This window comes from Anopheles cruzii, chromosome X, assembly GCF_943734635.1.
Source record: "Anopheles cruzii chromosome X, idAnoCruzAS_RS32_06, whole genome shotgun sequence".
NCBI classification, from domain to species: domain Eukaryota; kingdom Metazoa; phylum Arthropoda; class Insecta; order Diptera; family Culicidae; genus Anopheles; species Anopheles cruzii.
The window spans coordinates 4,985,856-4,997,654 of record NC_069143.1 but is presented as its reverse complement, the minus strand read 5'-3'; the positions used below and the strand labels follow the sequence as shown (position 1 = coordinate 4,997,654).

Here is an 11,799-nt window from a genome sequence, read left to right as displayed (position 1 = left end):
AAAGGATAACAAAAAATCTTTCTAAAATTTTGTGTGAAAAACGAAATTAAGAGCGCGGACGAAATCGAAATGTTGACTGTGGCTTATGGTGAAGCTATTATGTATTTTTTGCCTGTAACTGAAGATATGGACTTAGGAGACATATGGTTTTGGCCAAACGGGGCAAACCAAACGAGACCACACAACACGCACGGGTTTTCGATCTACTGCACGAGAACTTTGACGGGCGTATAGTTTCACGTTTGGGTGATGTCAAATGGTTGCCAAGATCATGCGATTTCACACCGTTAGGCTTTATCTTGTGGGGTTACGCAAAAGATCGTGTTTATGATGACAAGCCTGCAACTCTGGAATGTTGCAGCTCAAGACAGTTCGGCGGTTGTAGTTGCAGGGTACGATGAACTTTGTCGCCTTGCCTACATATAGTGCGGGCGATACCAGATATGCCCCTCAGTTCGTCAAAATCACACTAAGAACGTAAACAACTGCCTTCGCCTTCTCAAACATATCTGCATGGCGCTGACAGTATCAACTTTTTATAAAAAAAAACGGAAGCTCCGAAAAATGACCGAGACAGGCCGAGAAGGTTGCTTTGTGTTGTTAACGTTTACAATGTGATAGTAAAGAACAATATTATAGGGCAATTTCTAGCGATCGTACTGACTAAGTAGCCAAGATGTGGTTCTTCGGTAGATCATACATCTCGTTGCACCAATTAATCGATTTCTAAACGAAAGACATCAGTTTGAACACTGATAGAACATCAACTTGACTTTAAATTGGTGCTTTATACGGCGCTGCCCGGTTTAATAGCAAATAAATAAATAAATAATGAGCCAAGCTGACACTGCCAAGAGATATCAGTGCATGTAGGCAACTGACTTTAGTAACAACCTTAGGTAGCACAAACGACAATCCTGTGTTTGTACAACACACAAAATATTTGTATGGTTGCGTTGTGCCATAGTCTGATCCAGTTCTAAAATAGTCTCAGTCCTGAAAAAGGCCACTCGTTGTTTAGCTCTCTCGTGGTGGTTCTAACTCTCTAGTATGAGAAAAGACACTACACTCATTTTACTTTGTTATTTTATCACCTTGACAGGACTAAAACTGTAACAGAAGGTTTTGCCCTCATATAAACATTCTTTGAACCGCATTCATTCGGTCGCACATATACAATACCCACACACACCAAAGTACGGAAGCAGGCGCAATGCATTTTCATTCTCTCTTCAGCACAATGTTTCTTTGTTAAACATTTGTACTTTGCTATTCCAGATGGATTTATCATTCTAAGGTGATTGATTTCTATTCCGTTGCAAGGCGGTTAATCGAATAAGGGATTACAAGAAATGCAAGGTCATTGTATGATTAATCAAAATCACTACTAAACCCAAACGCTCGTGATAAGCTTATACTCCCATATAAAAGAAGTGAAGAGTAAGCACGACTGAAGTTAGAGGCAGCAGCGAATCGAGATCGCGTTGGCCGCACGCCGAGGAAATTTCAATGCGGTGCAGCTGATGCTTATTATGTGATGCTTGGCTATCGTTCACTGTTTTACTCACTCATTGCAATGCTTTCTTCTACACTTAACATTCCAACGTATGGGAGATGATGCTCAATTTGCACATAACGGTAGCGTTATCCGGCTGGCATTCATAGAAAAAGCGTGTACGCTAGAACTGCTTCACTACATCGTGCGCTTTGTGCCGCCATTGGAAACCACTTTTTAGTGAAAAATAAACGCGTCTCAGAATCAATGGGTGCGTGGTATAAGAATAAAAAAGAAAACCAGCAAAACTACAAAAACGCGATAACACATTTGCAACTTAGAAAACCAAGGTCACACATATAAAACATAAATATTCTGCACCGTATCGAAGAAGGAAAAATGTATATGTGAATTAATAATACAGTCCATGCCCTGCAAATATCCTACTATGCTTACACAGCGAAGCGGATGTTAACCCACGCTCTAGCAGCTGACGCCTACCCACTGTGCTTTATTTCGTTAACCTGCCACTCTGGGATAGCAAACACACATTACTGCACACATCACACTGTATCACGTCGTACAGCCAATGCGGCGAAATCGTGATGTTTCACACACGCGACCATGTCCAAAATGATTTTTACCGTCAAAGCCAAAAATAAAAGATCACTCACTACCCGACCTGTCCCACGTCTCGCACTTAACTGGACAAGCAAGCAAGTGTGTGTGTGTGTGTGTTCTTTTGACTTTGTTGTACTATGGTGCCAGCGAAAATGTGGTCAGATGATTAACCAGAAAACGAACGAACACCCAAATTGCTTTTACAAAGAGTTTTACTGCTAGAGGACGCTAGTGCGTTGTGACAAAATACCCGTGCAGTAATTTTGTTTGACAGCTGCGGTGGTTGTTTTGTAAGGCGCGATGGCTCGCATGTGTGTGTGAGAAACTACTGGGTTAAGCCCGGCCCACACGCTACGATATATCGTTACGATTTATCTGCCCAGACACATCGTAGCGAAATATCGTAGCGTGTGGAGAGTGAAATTGCAACAATTTTGGTGGTTTTCGACCATCGACGCAGAACTAGAGAATTTGAACAAAAGAGCATTAATTTCTTTCCAATTTTCATACATAAGTGCGTGTGCTGATGGTGGATAGACATTAGAAATGTGTGCGTGTGTTGATGGTGGTTTGACATGTTAATGTTATGAAATCGATGGTCAATCGTTATGAAACCGTAGCGTGTGGACGCTCCACAGATCGCTACGACAATTCGCTACGACAAATCGTTGCGATAAATCGTAACGTGTGAACCGGGCTTTAGAGCACTCATGTCAAATTTCTGGTTTGGCTCTATTTTCGTTACTGCTCGCTCTCGCTTCGGTGCACTGTTCATCGTTTTCTACGACGTTTCAGTTTTCTCCTGGATACCGATCGGATGGAATGGTAACACCTTGAATATGGTCGGGCCTTAGAGCAGGCTTACTATGTTTGTCTTATTTGATTTTGTTCCATTGAAGGTTGGTGCGGCCAGACAAAAATACGGATCTGTTCGCTTCTGCACTGCTGCTCGATTCGGATCGGAGTGTCCGGCATGCCACTGCCGGAGCTCAGTGTGGTTGTCGAATGTCCTTCCTCAACCACACTGTGTACGGTTACGAAATTACGACCACCATAATGTAATGTTTGCTATCTGTAACGGAAGTCAACACCACCTGCTTGCAAGTACGGCGATCCACAGAACGGAACATCCTCTAACGCAACATTTCCTCTAACCTTTTACGGAGGGGACCTAGCGCGCGAAGGAACGTGGTCTAAAGTGTTCTCACGTACGCTTTCATGATCCGATCTTTAGTTTCCCCGCCTTAACCATTTGTTAATCAAACGGACAGGATAGATAGGAACTACTACCTGACAGTGGAGGCCTCGAAAGACGATTGTGCCTTAAATCGTGGGCATTCTCTGCTATTGGCAGCATGCTGCACGTCGACCTTAGAAAGATTCAGCCTATTGTCCTCAACGCAGTTTACACACTCGGTCCCGGGATTACAGATCAGTCTCGGGATTCGAACCCAGCCCAGCTGCGTGACAGCGATGAGCGTTTCCAACAGCTCTATCAGCGGGGGGCATATTTCATGCTAGAGTTTTCATATTTATCAATAACTTTCACTTCAGACCACGGAATTTCTTCATTCTGATATTTAAGGAACTCCTCAATATCTTTTGCTGAGTAATCCTCTGTCATACCTATCATTTTCATTCTCGCCAGGGGCATTGAAATATAGTATCCGTGGCCAAGATCAGTCCCTTACCTAGCTTTAATCGTATTTAATTTCTCATTTTGAGATACTTTTACTGAAATTCTGATAATGGTAATAATGTACGAGAGAAACATGATAATAATGTACATAAAATGGAACCGGCTTGTGTTTGTCTATTAAGAATTATCGGAGAAGTAATAGACGTTAATCGTCGTACGTAGAAAAAGGCCACAATACGCGACAAGACATGGAAGAGTCATCGTGCAACATAGCAATTTACCCACTTAATGTGATCACAATTGTAAAGACAAAGTGTCTATAATGCAAAAGAAAAAAATAAGAAGGAAGACAAGGACAAGGAAAAAACAAAAACAAGGAAACGGTCTTTATATAAGGTTGGGGAAAAAGAAATCCAATATTTTTGCGTTAGTTTCAAAACTGTATTTAATATGTTCAGATGGTCCAATTTGCGTCACATATGGACCATTTTGTTGCAAAATTTGTTCCATTTTCAAAGGCAACTTTATAGGCATAGCATAGATTCATAACCCCTCTGTTTTAGAAGTCTTGGTCGTTATTGAAACTCTAGTAATCTGTTTTTACAATCCTTTTTTGATCTCAATTTCGGATCACTCAGGAAGTTTTACAATGCATGAAAAAGGTGATAATCGCTTGGTCTGGACTATATGATGGAACTTCCCAACCGGTTGAGCTTGCTTAGACCAAGATCGTTTTCACATAGTATTGTCGTATGTATCCCATTTCTCATCCTCATTACCCATTCGTTGAAGAAATGGGTCGATTTCATTCCGTTTGGTCAAAACTTCGCATTATGTTTTTTGTGTAAATTAGTATAGCACCCTAACATCGAACTTCTTTGTGAATCCAGCTATGCGCTAATTACTTAAGACTGTAAAATGTTGCCGAGTTGTTGTTACTTTGTTGCCGAGAAAACAATCGATTTCTTTTTAGCCAATCTTATATTAATTTTATTCTTGCTATCGTATTTGGTTCGCACGTAGTTCAGTAGTGCCATCTCCTGCTCCGTGCGGTTTCGCCATGTCCATGCACGCCTACTTGCTTTCGTTTCATTTTAGGAAGTTTCCTCAAACCCTAGTGGCCAAAGATGGGCGAAACGTTTCATCATCTAAATTTGCCTTAATTGTTCCATTACTGCATTTAATCGTTATTAAGGAGCATAAGGTTTTTACGATCTGTTGTTTATTAAAAGAACCTTCTCTCATCTCTATCTTCGAAAAAGCTACGTTGTTTATTTGTTGCGCTTTCCCCCCAAGTCCCTTGTCGCGTGATAAACGTATATCATTTATATTTCAATCAATCACGATTGCAAAATACTAGGATGATTCTGTTGTCCGGCGATAGTAGCAGTTACAAGTTCATACTTCCCCCTTCCAAAAAACTATAATGCATTGCTATGTAAAACGTTGCACCGTGTACACTTTCTGGCATCTGGTAGCATCTACCAAGCCAAGTATAACTTCGTTCCGGGGCCTCACTAATCGGAGCACACTTATAGAGGCCATCATTATACGGCTCGATGACTATATACGCACTGCTTCACAATCTGTGTCAAGTTTATCCCGAATGCAGCACAACGGTTTTAGTCGTGTGTCACACTGCTACATTAACATCAGGAGGCATCAAGAGGCATTCATTATCAACCGAAGAAATATTAAAGCAACCAAAAACGATTCGAGAATTTCGAATGTATATCGCAAGGCAAATGGCAAACAGCTCATTGAACAATTGTGCGAATTTTTTGGTTATCGTGTGGCTTCTTGTGATCCTTCACGGAGATCCAAGAACTGGAGGTAATTGGATAGAAATTTCCCACTTCACGCCGCCCTCAACTGTGCAAGGTGATCGTACCAGTGTGGCTTCGCGAATTCACCGTAATTCTACGATCAAACCTGAACATTCGGACAGCTTCCTGTCGTACTTTAGTCTCCTTTCAAATTTAAAACCAATGAATACTTTGAACGGTTCCGAACGCTTGGTAAGAAATTTGCTTAACTACGACAGTAGGACGTTAGAACCAGTTGGCTTCCACCAGGTACGGGCGCTGAATGCTTCGAGTAAAGTGGAACCGCTACGTGAGCATCAACCTGCTAAACAGGGCACGGAGCATATTGGGATGCTTCCTCTCCGCTTTGAAGAAAAGTCCATTGAGCAACCTCCTTCAAGGCCGACTAACAGCACCATATCGACGGAAATAGATGATTTTGATGATTATGGAGGACGGATGTATTCGTTAAACGAGAAAACATTTCATACGAATATCATTGCACCTGCAAACTCTGTGATTGATTGTCCTGTTCACGGCCAACAATCGGTGACTCTAGCCGGCGAGGAACTCGCTGCGTTTTTTGACTTTCTGCGTTGCTTACAAGCTAGCTTTGGCTTACGCTCTGCATATAATGTTAGCGGCAAGATTCACCTATTGGTTGGTCTCCGGAATTTGTTGTTCGCCAACATTGGTAGGTAGCAAACATGACGGACACATTAAAAAAGAACTCCTAGAGTTAAGAGTTAATTCTATTTGATTTTACTGGCAGAGCAAAGGATCGCTAGGTTGTGGATAGATAACCAATCCTCTATGACGATCCGACGAAATCAACGGCGGCGACGAAGGCAGTTACGTCGAACTAGATGGATCGACCATGCCGGCGATAGTGATGGCAGCATGGATTTCCCATCGGCAGAAGGTGCTCTACTCACTATCTCCTTCCTTACCTTTGCCGTATTTCTGATCAAACTCGTACTTCAAGTGATCAACACGATCAAGGCCAAGCATTACACCTACAGCACCTTTGCCAGTGGAAGTACACCGTTCTCCGGCAAGCTAATGGCCAAGAAGATGCATCGTACTATGGGCGATTTATCCTTCGGAACCGATGAAACATTTGATCGAACTATCTTAAAAGCCATCAACAGCTACAAGTTGCCGTAGTCGCATAATGAAATAATTGATTCTCTCTCTTTCGCTTTGATGGTTTTCATTGTCGTCTGTAGGAACGGGGTGAACCTTATCTTATCCTAAACGTATATTTTTGCATTGTATTTGTTGATTGCATTGCGTTGTTATTGCATCCAGATTGTCACTGTAGTTATTAATTATCAACATCGAAGAAGACTATCAGGGTCCGCACTAACGTCTTTCGCATTAAATCTGATTAATCAGTTCACCATAGACGGATGTTCTGCAGAAAGGTCACAGCATAAATGTTACATAGAAGCAGAAGCATAAAGTATTGTCAAGGTTCAAAGTATTTCTACCCCTTCCGTCTTATGATTGAAAGTTTACCAGAACTCAAGCGCATACCTTTAATTTGCCTTGAACCGCTTCATTTCGTTGACTATAAACTATAAAATATCAATATATAAAAAAAACTAGGAACATGTTAAATATTGATGGACTTTTCATAAAATCCACACCCCAAACCCAAACAAACCCAACATTTATTATAGTAAAATTAATAGAAAAACTAACACTTATTATGTACGTCAAATATCAACATCGGCTACTGTAATAGTATTAGGATATTATATTTCCAAAAGAACGAATACAAGGAAAATGCACTGATACATGTTTGAGTTTCCTATTAAGTGTTAAATGAGATTTGTAATAAGTATCTAAGCTAGACAGTCCGATAAGTTACAACCTTTTAGTTCAGTATTTTTGCGAGGATACACTGCTGTCTATCAACGGCGGTTTACTCGCTTTAGTCTTCTTCTGTACGTACAACACACTGAATGTCTATCTGTGGATAAAGCTTCGCCCACGTCGCTAGATTCTGACAATCTCTGGTCATGCAGTGACTGACATCTAGAAGACGCAGCGTTCTACAATTACTGAGCACCGTTTCCACCCCCGCTGGGGTCACGTTCGTACACCCAACCAAAGCCAGTTGTTCTAATACCGAACAGTGGGATGCGATGGTCAGCAAGTCATCGTCGAGTAAGCCCCTCATCGCTCCAAGAAAGAGTTTCTTCAGCCCGCTACCACATTCTCGCACCAATGCCTGTAATGCTAACGGTGGCCACTCGTTATTGATGGTCGACCAGCCGATGTCTAGCTCCTGGAGCTTGGTGCATTTTCGAAGAGCCAGTAACGACGATTCTGGAAATGGTTCTGTTTTGAATGCGTTACAACTAACAAGATCGAGATTACTCGTGCCGAGCTTTTCCAACACGGCCGTCATGTCAAGGGTCGTGCAACAGTTGACGTTCAAGTGACGTAAATGACGACTTGTGCTTAGGATTCCGAGCAACGAACGCGTCCGAATGTTGGTATATGACACGTTCAGCCGTTGCAAGGATTGCCATAAATAGTCCGAACAAATGTATGGCTCAATTGGCGAATTGGCAACGCTAAATTCTTCCAACTCTAGACCTTTGTTGTAGATAAGCCGGCTCACAAAGTGCGCGTGATAGTTACAATTGATTCGTATTTTCTTAATACCAGCGCCTCCATGAAGTAGTAGTCTGAAAGCACAGGTACATAGATGAAAATTCTATAATAAGATAAGTTGTATGAGCTACAGCTGCTACGCACCTTTCGATATGTGATTCGCCAAATCCACCATAAGATCCACACCAAGATAAATCCAGCATCTCAATATGCGAGGCACGTTCTGCCAACCAATCAATCAGGGCATCGTCGGCCATCATCCAGTACGGACGCAAATTTACTTCCCGATAAAGGCGCCAATCTTTGGTAACAGTAGCAAATTTAGGGCAAACGTGCTCTACTTGCTTTAGAGAGATCAAGTCCAAGTATTTAAAAATGTGATAAATTATTTCTTGCGGCAAGTCACTCAGTGTTAGCGTGCTATTTTCATTTTCAACAACAGATGTTGAATCTTTTACGATGCTTGTTTTTGCCGTACTTTTCGAAACGCAGCTTGGTGGTTCGCCATATAATGCTATCGCATCGATGGCACTATAATACGACTGATGGCGGTGGCTGAATTCCACCTTCAAAATACTAGTAATCGAATTGATGCGACGTATGCATGGAACGAATATTCTGGCTGTACCTTCACCCCGTACGTTTTGTAGCACCGTGTCATCGGAGCGGTCCCAGATGAGCACCCATGTTTTTAGGACTGTGTAAACCCACAAGCGATACACCGACCCGGCATTTAGCGTTTCGAAAATTTCTACGCGAGTAGGGTAAACGGCTTGCTCGAACTTAACTACAATGTAGTCGTCCACAGGACAATTTAACTCGATTGGTAAATTTGCAATTCCAAAGTCCGGACTAAACGACGGTGCCTCTTGCCACCAGCGCCCGTACTGTGCCTAGAGAACAACAAAAAAGAAAACCATAATACTAAATCAAATATTCAGAGACAATGTTAAAACAACCTAGCGTTGTTTACAATTACCAGCATATAAGTATCCGAAAAATCACCAGAAGACGGAAAGCGGTTTGTTTTCCCTCGCAAGTTGAGGGCAGTATAAGTGATACTGTTGTGTGCACCGTACTGACTGCTGACTTCCAAATCCTCTGATACAAATTGTTTAATTGGAAAGCTGGTTTCAGGCTCCTCTTGGGAGACGTACATAAGCGAGTCCTTCCGCATAACATACGAAGGTTGCTGTCGCGGTTCGGTCAAATTTATTTGCTGTAAAAGTTTTCGAAGTCTACTCATTATGCTGAGTTATTAATCAGGGACGACATTAAAACTATAAACTGCGACGCCCAAAAGTAGGCTGACGATGTAGGAGAAAAGTAGGATGACGACACAATACGAAACAACAACTTTCAATCTCTGTTCATACTAATTTAACAACACTAATGAACCGATACGTGTAGGAATTATTTGTAAGGTTTCAGTCTGCCACCCCTTGCCAAAAATGCCGAGCACTTTGAAGGTTAGAGCTGTCAAAAGTCAAATCAGGCACCTATTTTGCCTGCGGAATGATATGTGTCATAACAAAACAATGGGTAAAAGTTCATTCATTGCTTCATCCTTAAAAACAACGCGTGCCAGACGAGACTGGAACTGTCAAAAGACTAGCATGGAGTGAATTTTGCTGCGTCATGAAACGTTTCAAATCGAAACGTTCGAAAATCGAACGTTTCAATTCGAAATCGAAGCCACACGATGCATAACATATAACATAACATAACAAAATTTGACACTTTATCGGTAAGCATGTGTCAATATAATAAAAATTTATAGTTAAAATAAAAAAAACTTCACAAATAAGAACTTACATTATCCTTACGTTTGTAAACAAACGCTCATTGTTACGTGTTATGTTTTACAGGGTCCGCTGAGCCACAACGCTTTTGACGCCTGGTCGCTGTACTGTCAAAATTGTTATATGAGGCTGTTATATCTGCTGTTATGCACTGTGTGGCAGCGCAGTAAGACATTTGTGAAAACGCGCGCAAGTCGCTCTTGGTCTTATGATAAGTACTGGGTAAGCAATTTATAGTGAATTCTTTTATTTGGTTATAAAAAACGGCTCAATATTTTTCAATGATTGAACTTTTATTTGAAACGTTCATTCATGACAATTATGTATAAAATACAATTTTGCTTGCAGAACATTGAGAAATATGCAAAGCTTATTTCCAAAGAGGTAGCTAGGTCTTCAACTCAAACGGTACGGCGTTTGATAAGCTCATTTTCACCTCGGTGGCTATGTTAATAAGCAGAATTGTCGTTTTTAGGGTTCAGAAACTATTAAGAAAGCGTGGTTCTGCGCAGTAATCTGGACTCACGTGTGTGCTTCGTGATGGTCATAGGCGAAGTGACAAACACTTTATTTGACAGATGTCATATCCATGTGCTATAAACTAAAGTTATTATGGACGCTAACGGTTGCTATATTCCAACCGAAACCCCACGAAAAATTGAAGCTGCCCAAGGAGCAACTATGTCCGTTTCAGTGTCCGTTGGACAGTTCATTGGACACTCGAGGAGTCCTTTAGGCAGTCCAAAACAGCGTCAATAGACTCATTTTCGTCACATGTCAAAAAAGGACATTTTATGACATTTGCTATAGAGCTTTGTTGAAAATTATAGCTCATGCAAAATATTCAAAACTATTATAGCAAACAAGTAAAATTATTTTTTGTTATTTATTTATTTTTTTATTTATTTGAAAAACACAAAATAATTTCGTTACCCAACGACGAACGTACAATCGCCGGGTTCACGTTTTCGTTTTCCCCAACCTTTTACTTACACCGGAGTCGAACAGCATTGACCGAGCCTTCTCTTCAAACGTTCGATTTATCCGTTAGGATACTCCATACTCTGCTCTGGCGAATGTGAAACAGTCAAATCCATCTTGATTCGTCGTTGTCGGCAGAACAAACGCATCGCCACAGTTGCATTCCGCACCGTTGTCTGAACATATCCGAAACTGGAGGGCCATACGAACCGTAAATCCGAGCGTAAAAATGTCCAATCGATCCCGCTTATGTCAAAACGTATATGAATTCGCCCACTCAAAAACGATTTGACGTTAAAGATTAATATCAAATCGCTTATTGTCGCTTCGGGTGGCCCTCCAGAAAGATGTTCATACAACCAAACTTAATTGGCTGATATTACGTTGAAGGAGATTAAATAGATACAAGTATAAAGAATTATAATATAATAATAACTATATAATGAGAGGAATGAAGAATGGAATCAATGAGGAATCAATTAGTTTTGCAAAAGTAATAATATCCATTGTTTGGTTTTCCGAAATAAAAATTTTTTTTGACTTAGGGAGCCAAAAAACGATAAAACGGCTATTTTAAAATGATAGCTTAACTTGTCAAAGTCAGTCCTAGTCCAGTCCTACTAACAGTAGTTGAATTGTCAAGTACTAGGTTGTACACTGTGGCCCACTGTGTCTTTTTCTTGTTTCCAAAACTCAAATTACCGCTTCGTGATCAATTAATATAGGAGAAGACAGAAATCGCCGATGAGACAAAACACGTTCAAGCAAAACAGCTGTAAAAAATTAACTGAGCATTGAAAATAGCCGAAATTTTCAACATGAGTCACT

At 41.0% G+C, this 11,799-nt stretch overlaps 2 protein-coding genes across 4 annotated transcripts; one reads left to right on the top strand and one right to left on the bottom strand.

Annotated features, from left to right (window-relative positions):
• The first annotated feature begins 2,836 nt into the window (after positions 1-2,836).
• On the top strand, positions 2,837-7,362 carry LOC128272416 (uncharacterized). 2 transcript variants are annotated; one of them, XM_053010231.1, is made up of 4 exons: positions 2,837-2,941; positions 3,016-5,773; positions 5,831-6,254; positions 6,333-7,362. In XM_053010231.1, the coding sequence occupies exons 2-4, from the start codon at positions 5,315-5,317 to the stop codon at positions 6,725-6,727; spliced, it is 1,278 nt and encodes a 425-aa protein (XP_052866191.1). In that variant the 5' UTR covers positions 2,837-2,941; positions 3,016-5,314; the 3' UTR covers positions 6,728-7,362. The 2 variants fall into 2 exon arrangements, with proteins under 2 accessions (XP_052866191.1, XP_052866183.1); XM_053010223.1 differs by having other exon boundaries at positions 3,016-6,254.
• LOC128272399 (F-box/LRR-repeat protein 4) lies at positions 7,306-10,023 on the bottom strand. Of its 2 annotated transcripts, XM_053010212.1 has the most exons (4): positions 10,004-10,023; positions 9,168-9,407; positions 8,333-9,081; positions 7,306-8,262 (listed from the first exon to the last, which is right to left on the bottom strand). In XM_053010212.1, exons 2-4 carry the CDS (start codon positions 9,363-9,365, stop codon positions 7,500-7,502), a joined length of 1,710 nt encoding a protein of 569 aa, XP_052866172.1. In that variant the 5' UTR covers positions 9,366-9,407; positions 10,004-10,023; the 3' UTR covers positions 7,306-7,499. The 2 variants fall into 2 exon arrangements, with proteins under 2 accessions (XP_052866172.1, XP_052866163.1); XM_053010203.1 differs by lacking the exon at positions 10,004-10,023 and having other exon boundaries at positions 9,168-9,592.
• Positions 10,024-11,799: the final 1,776 nt, after the last annotated feature.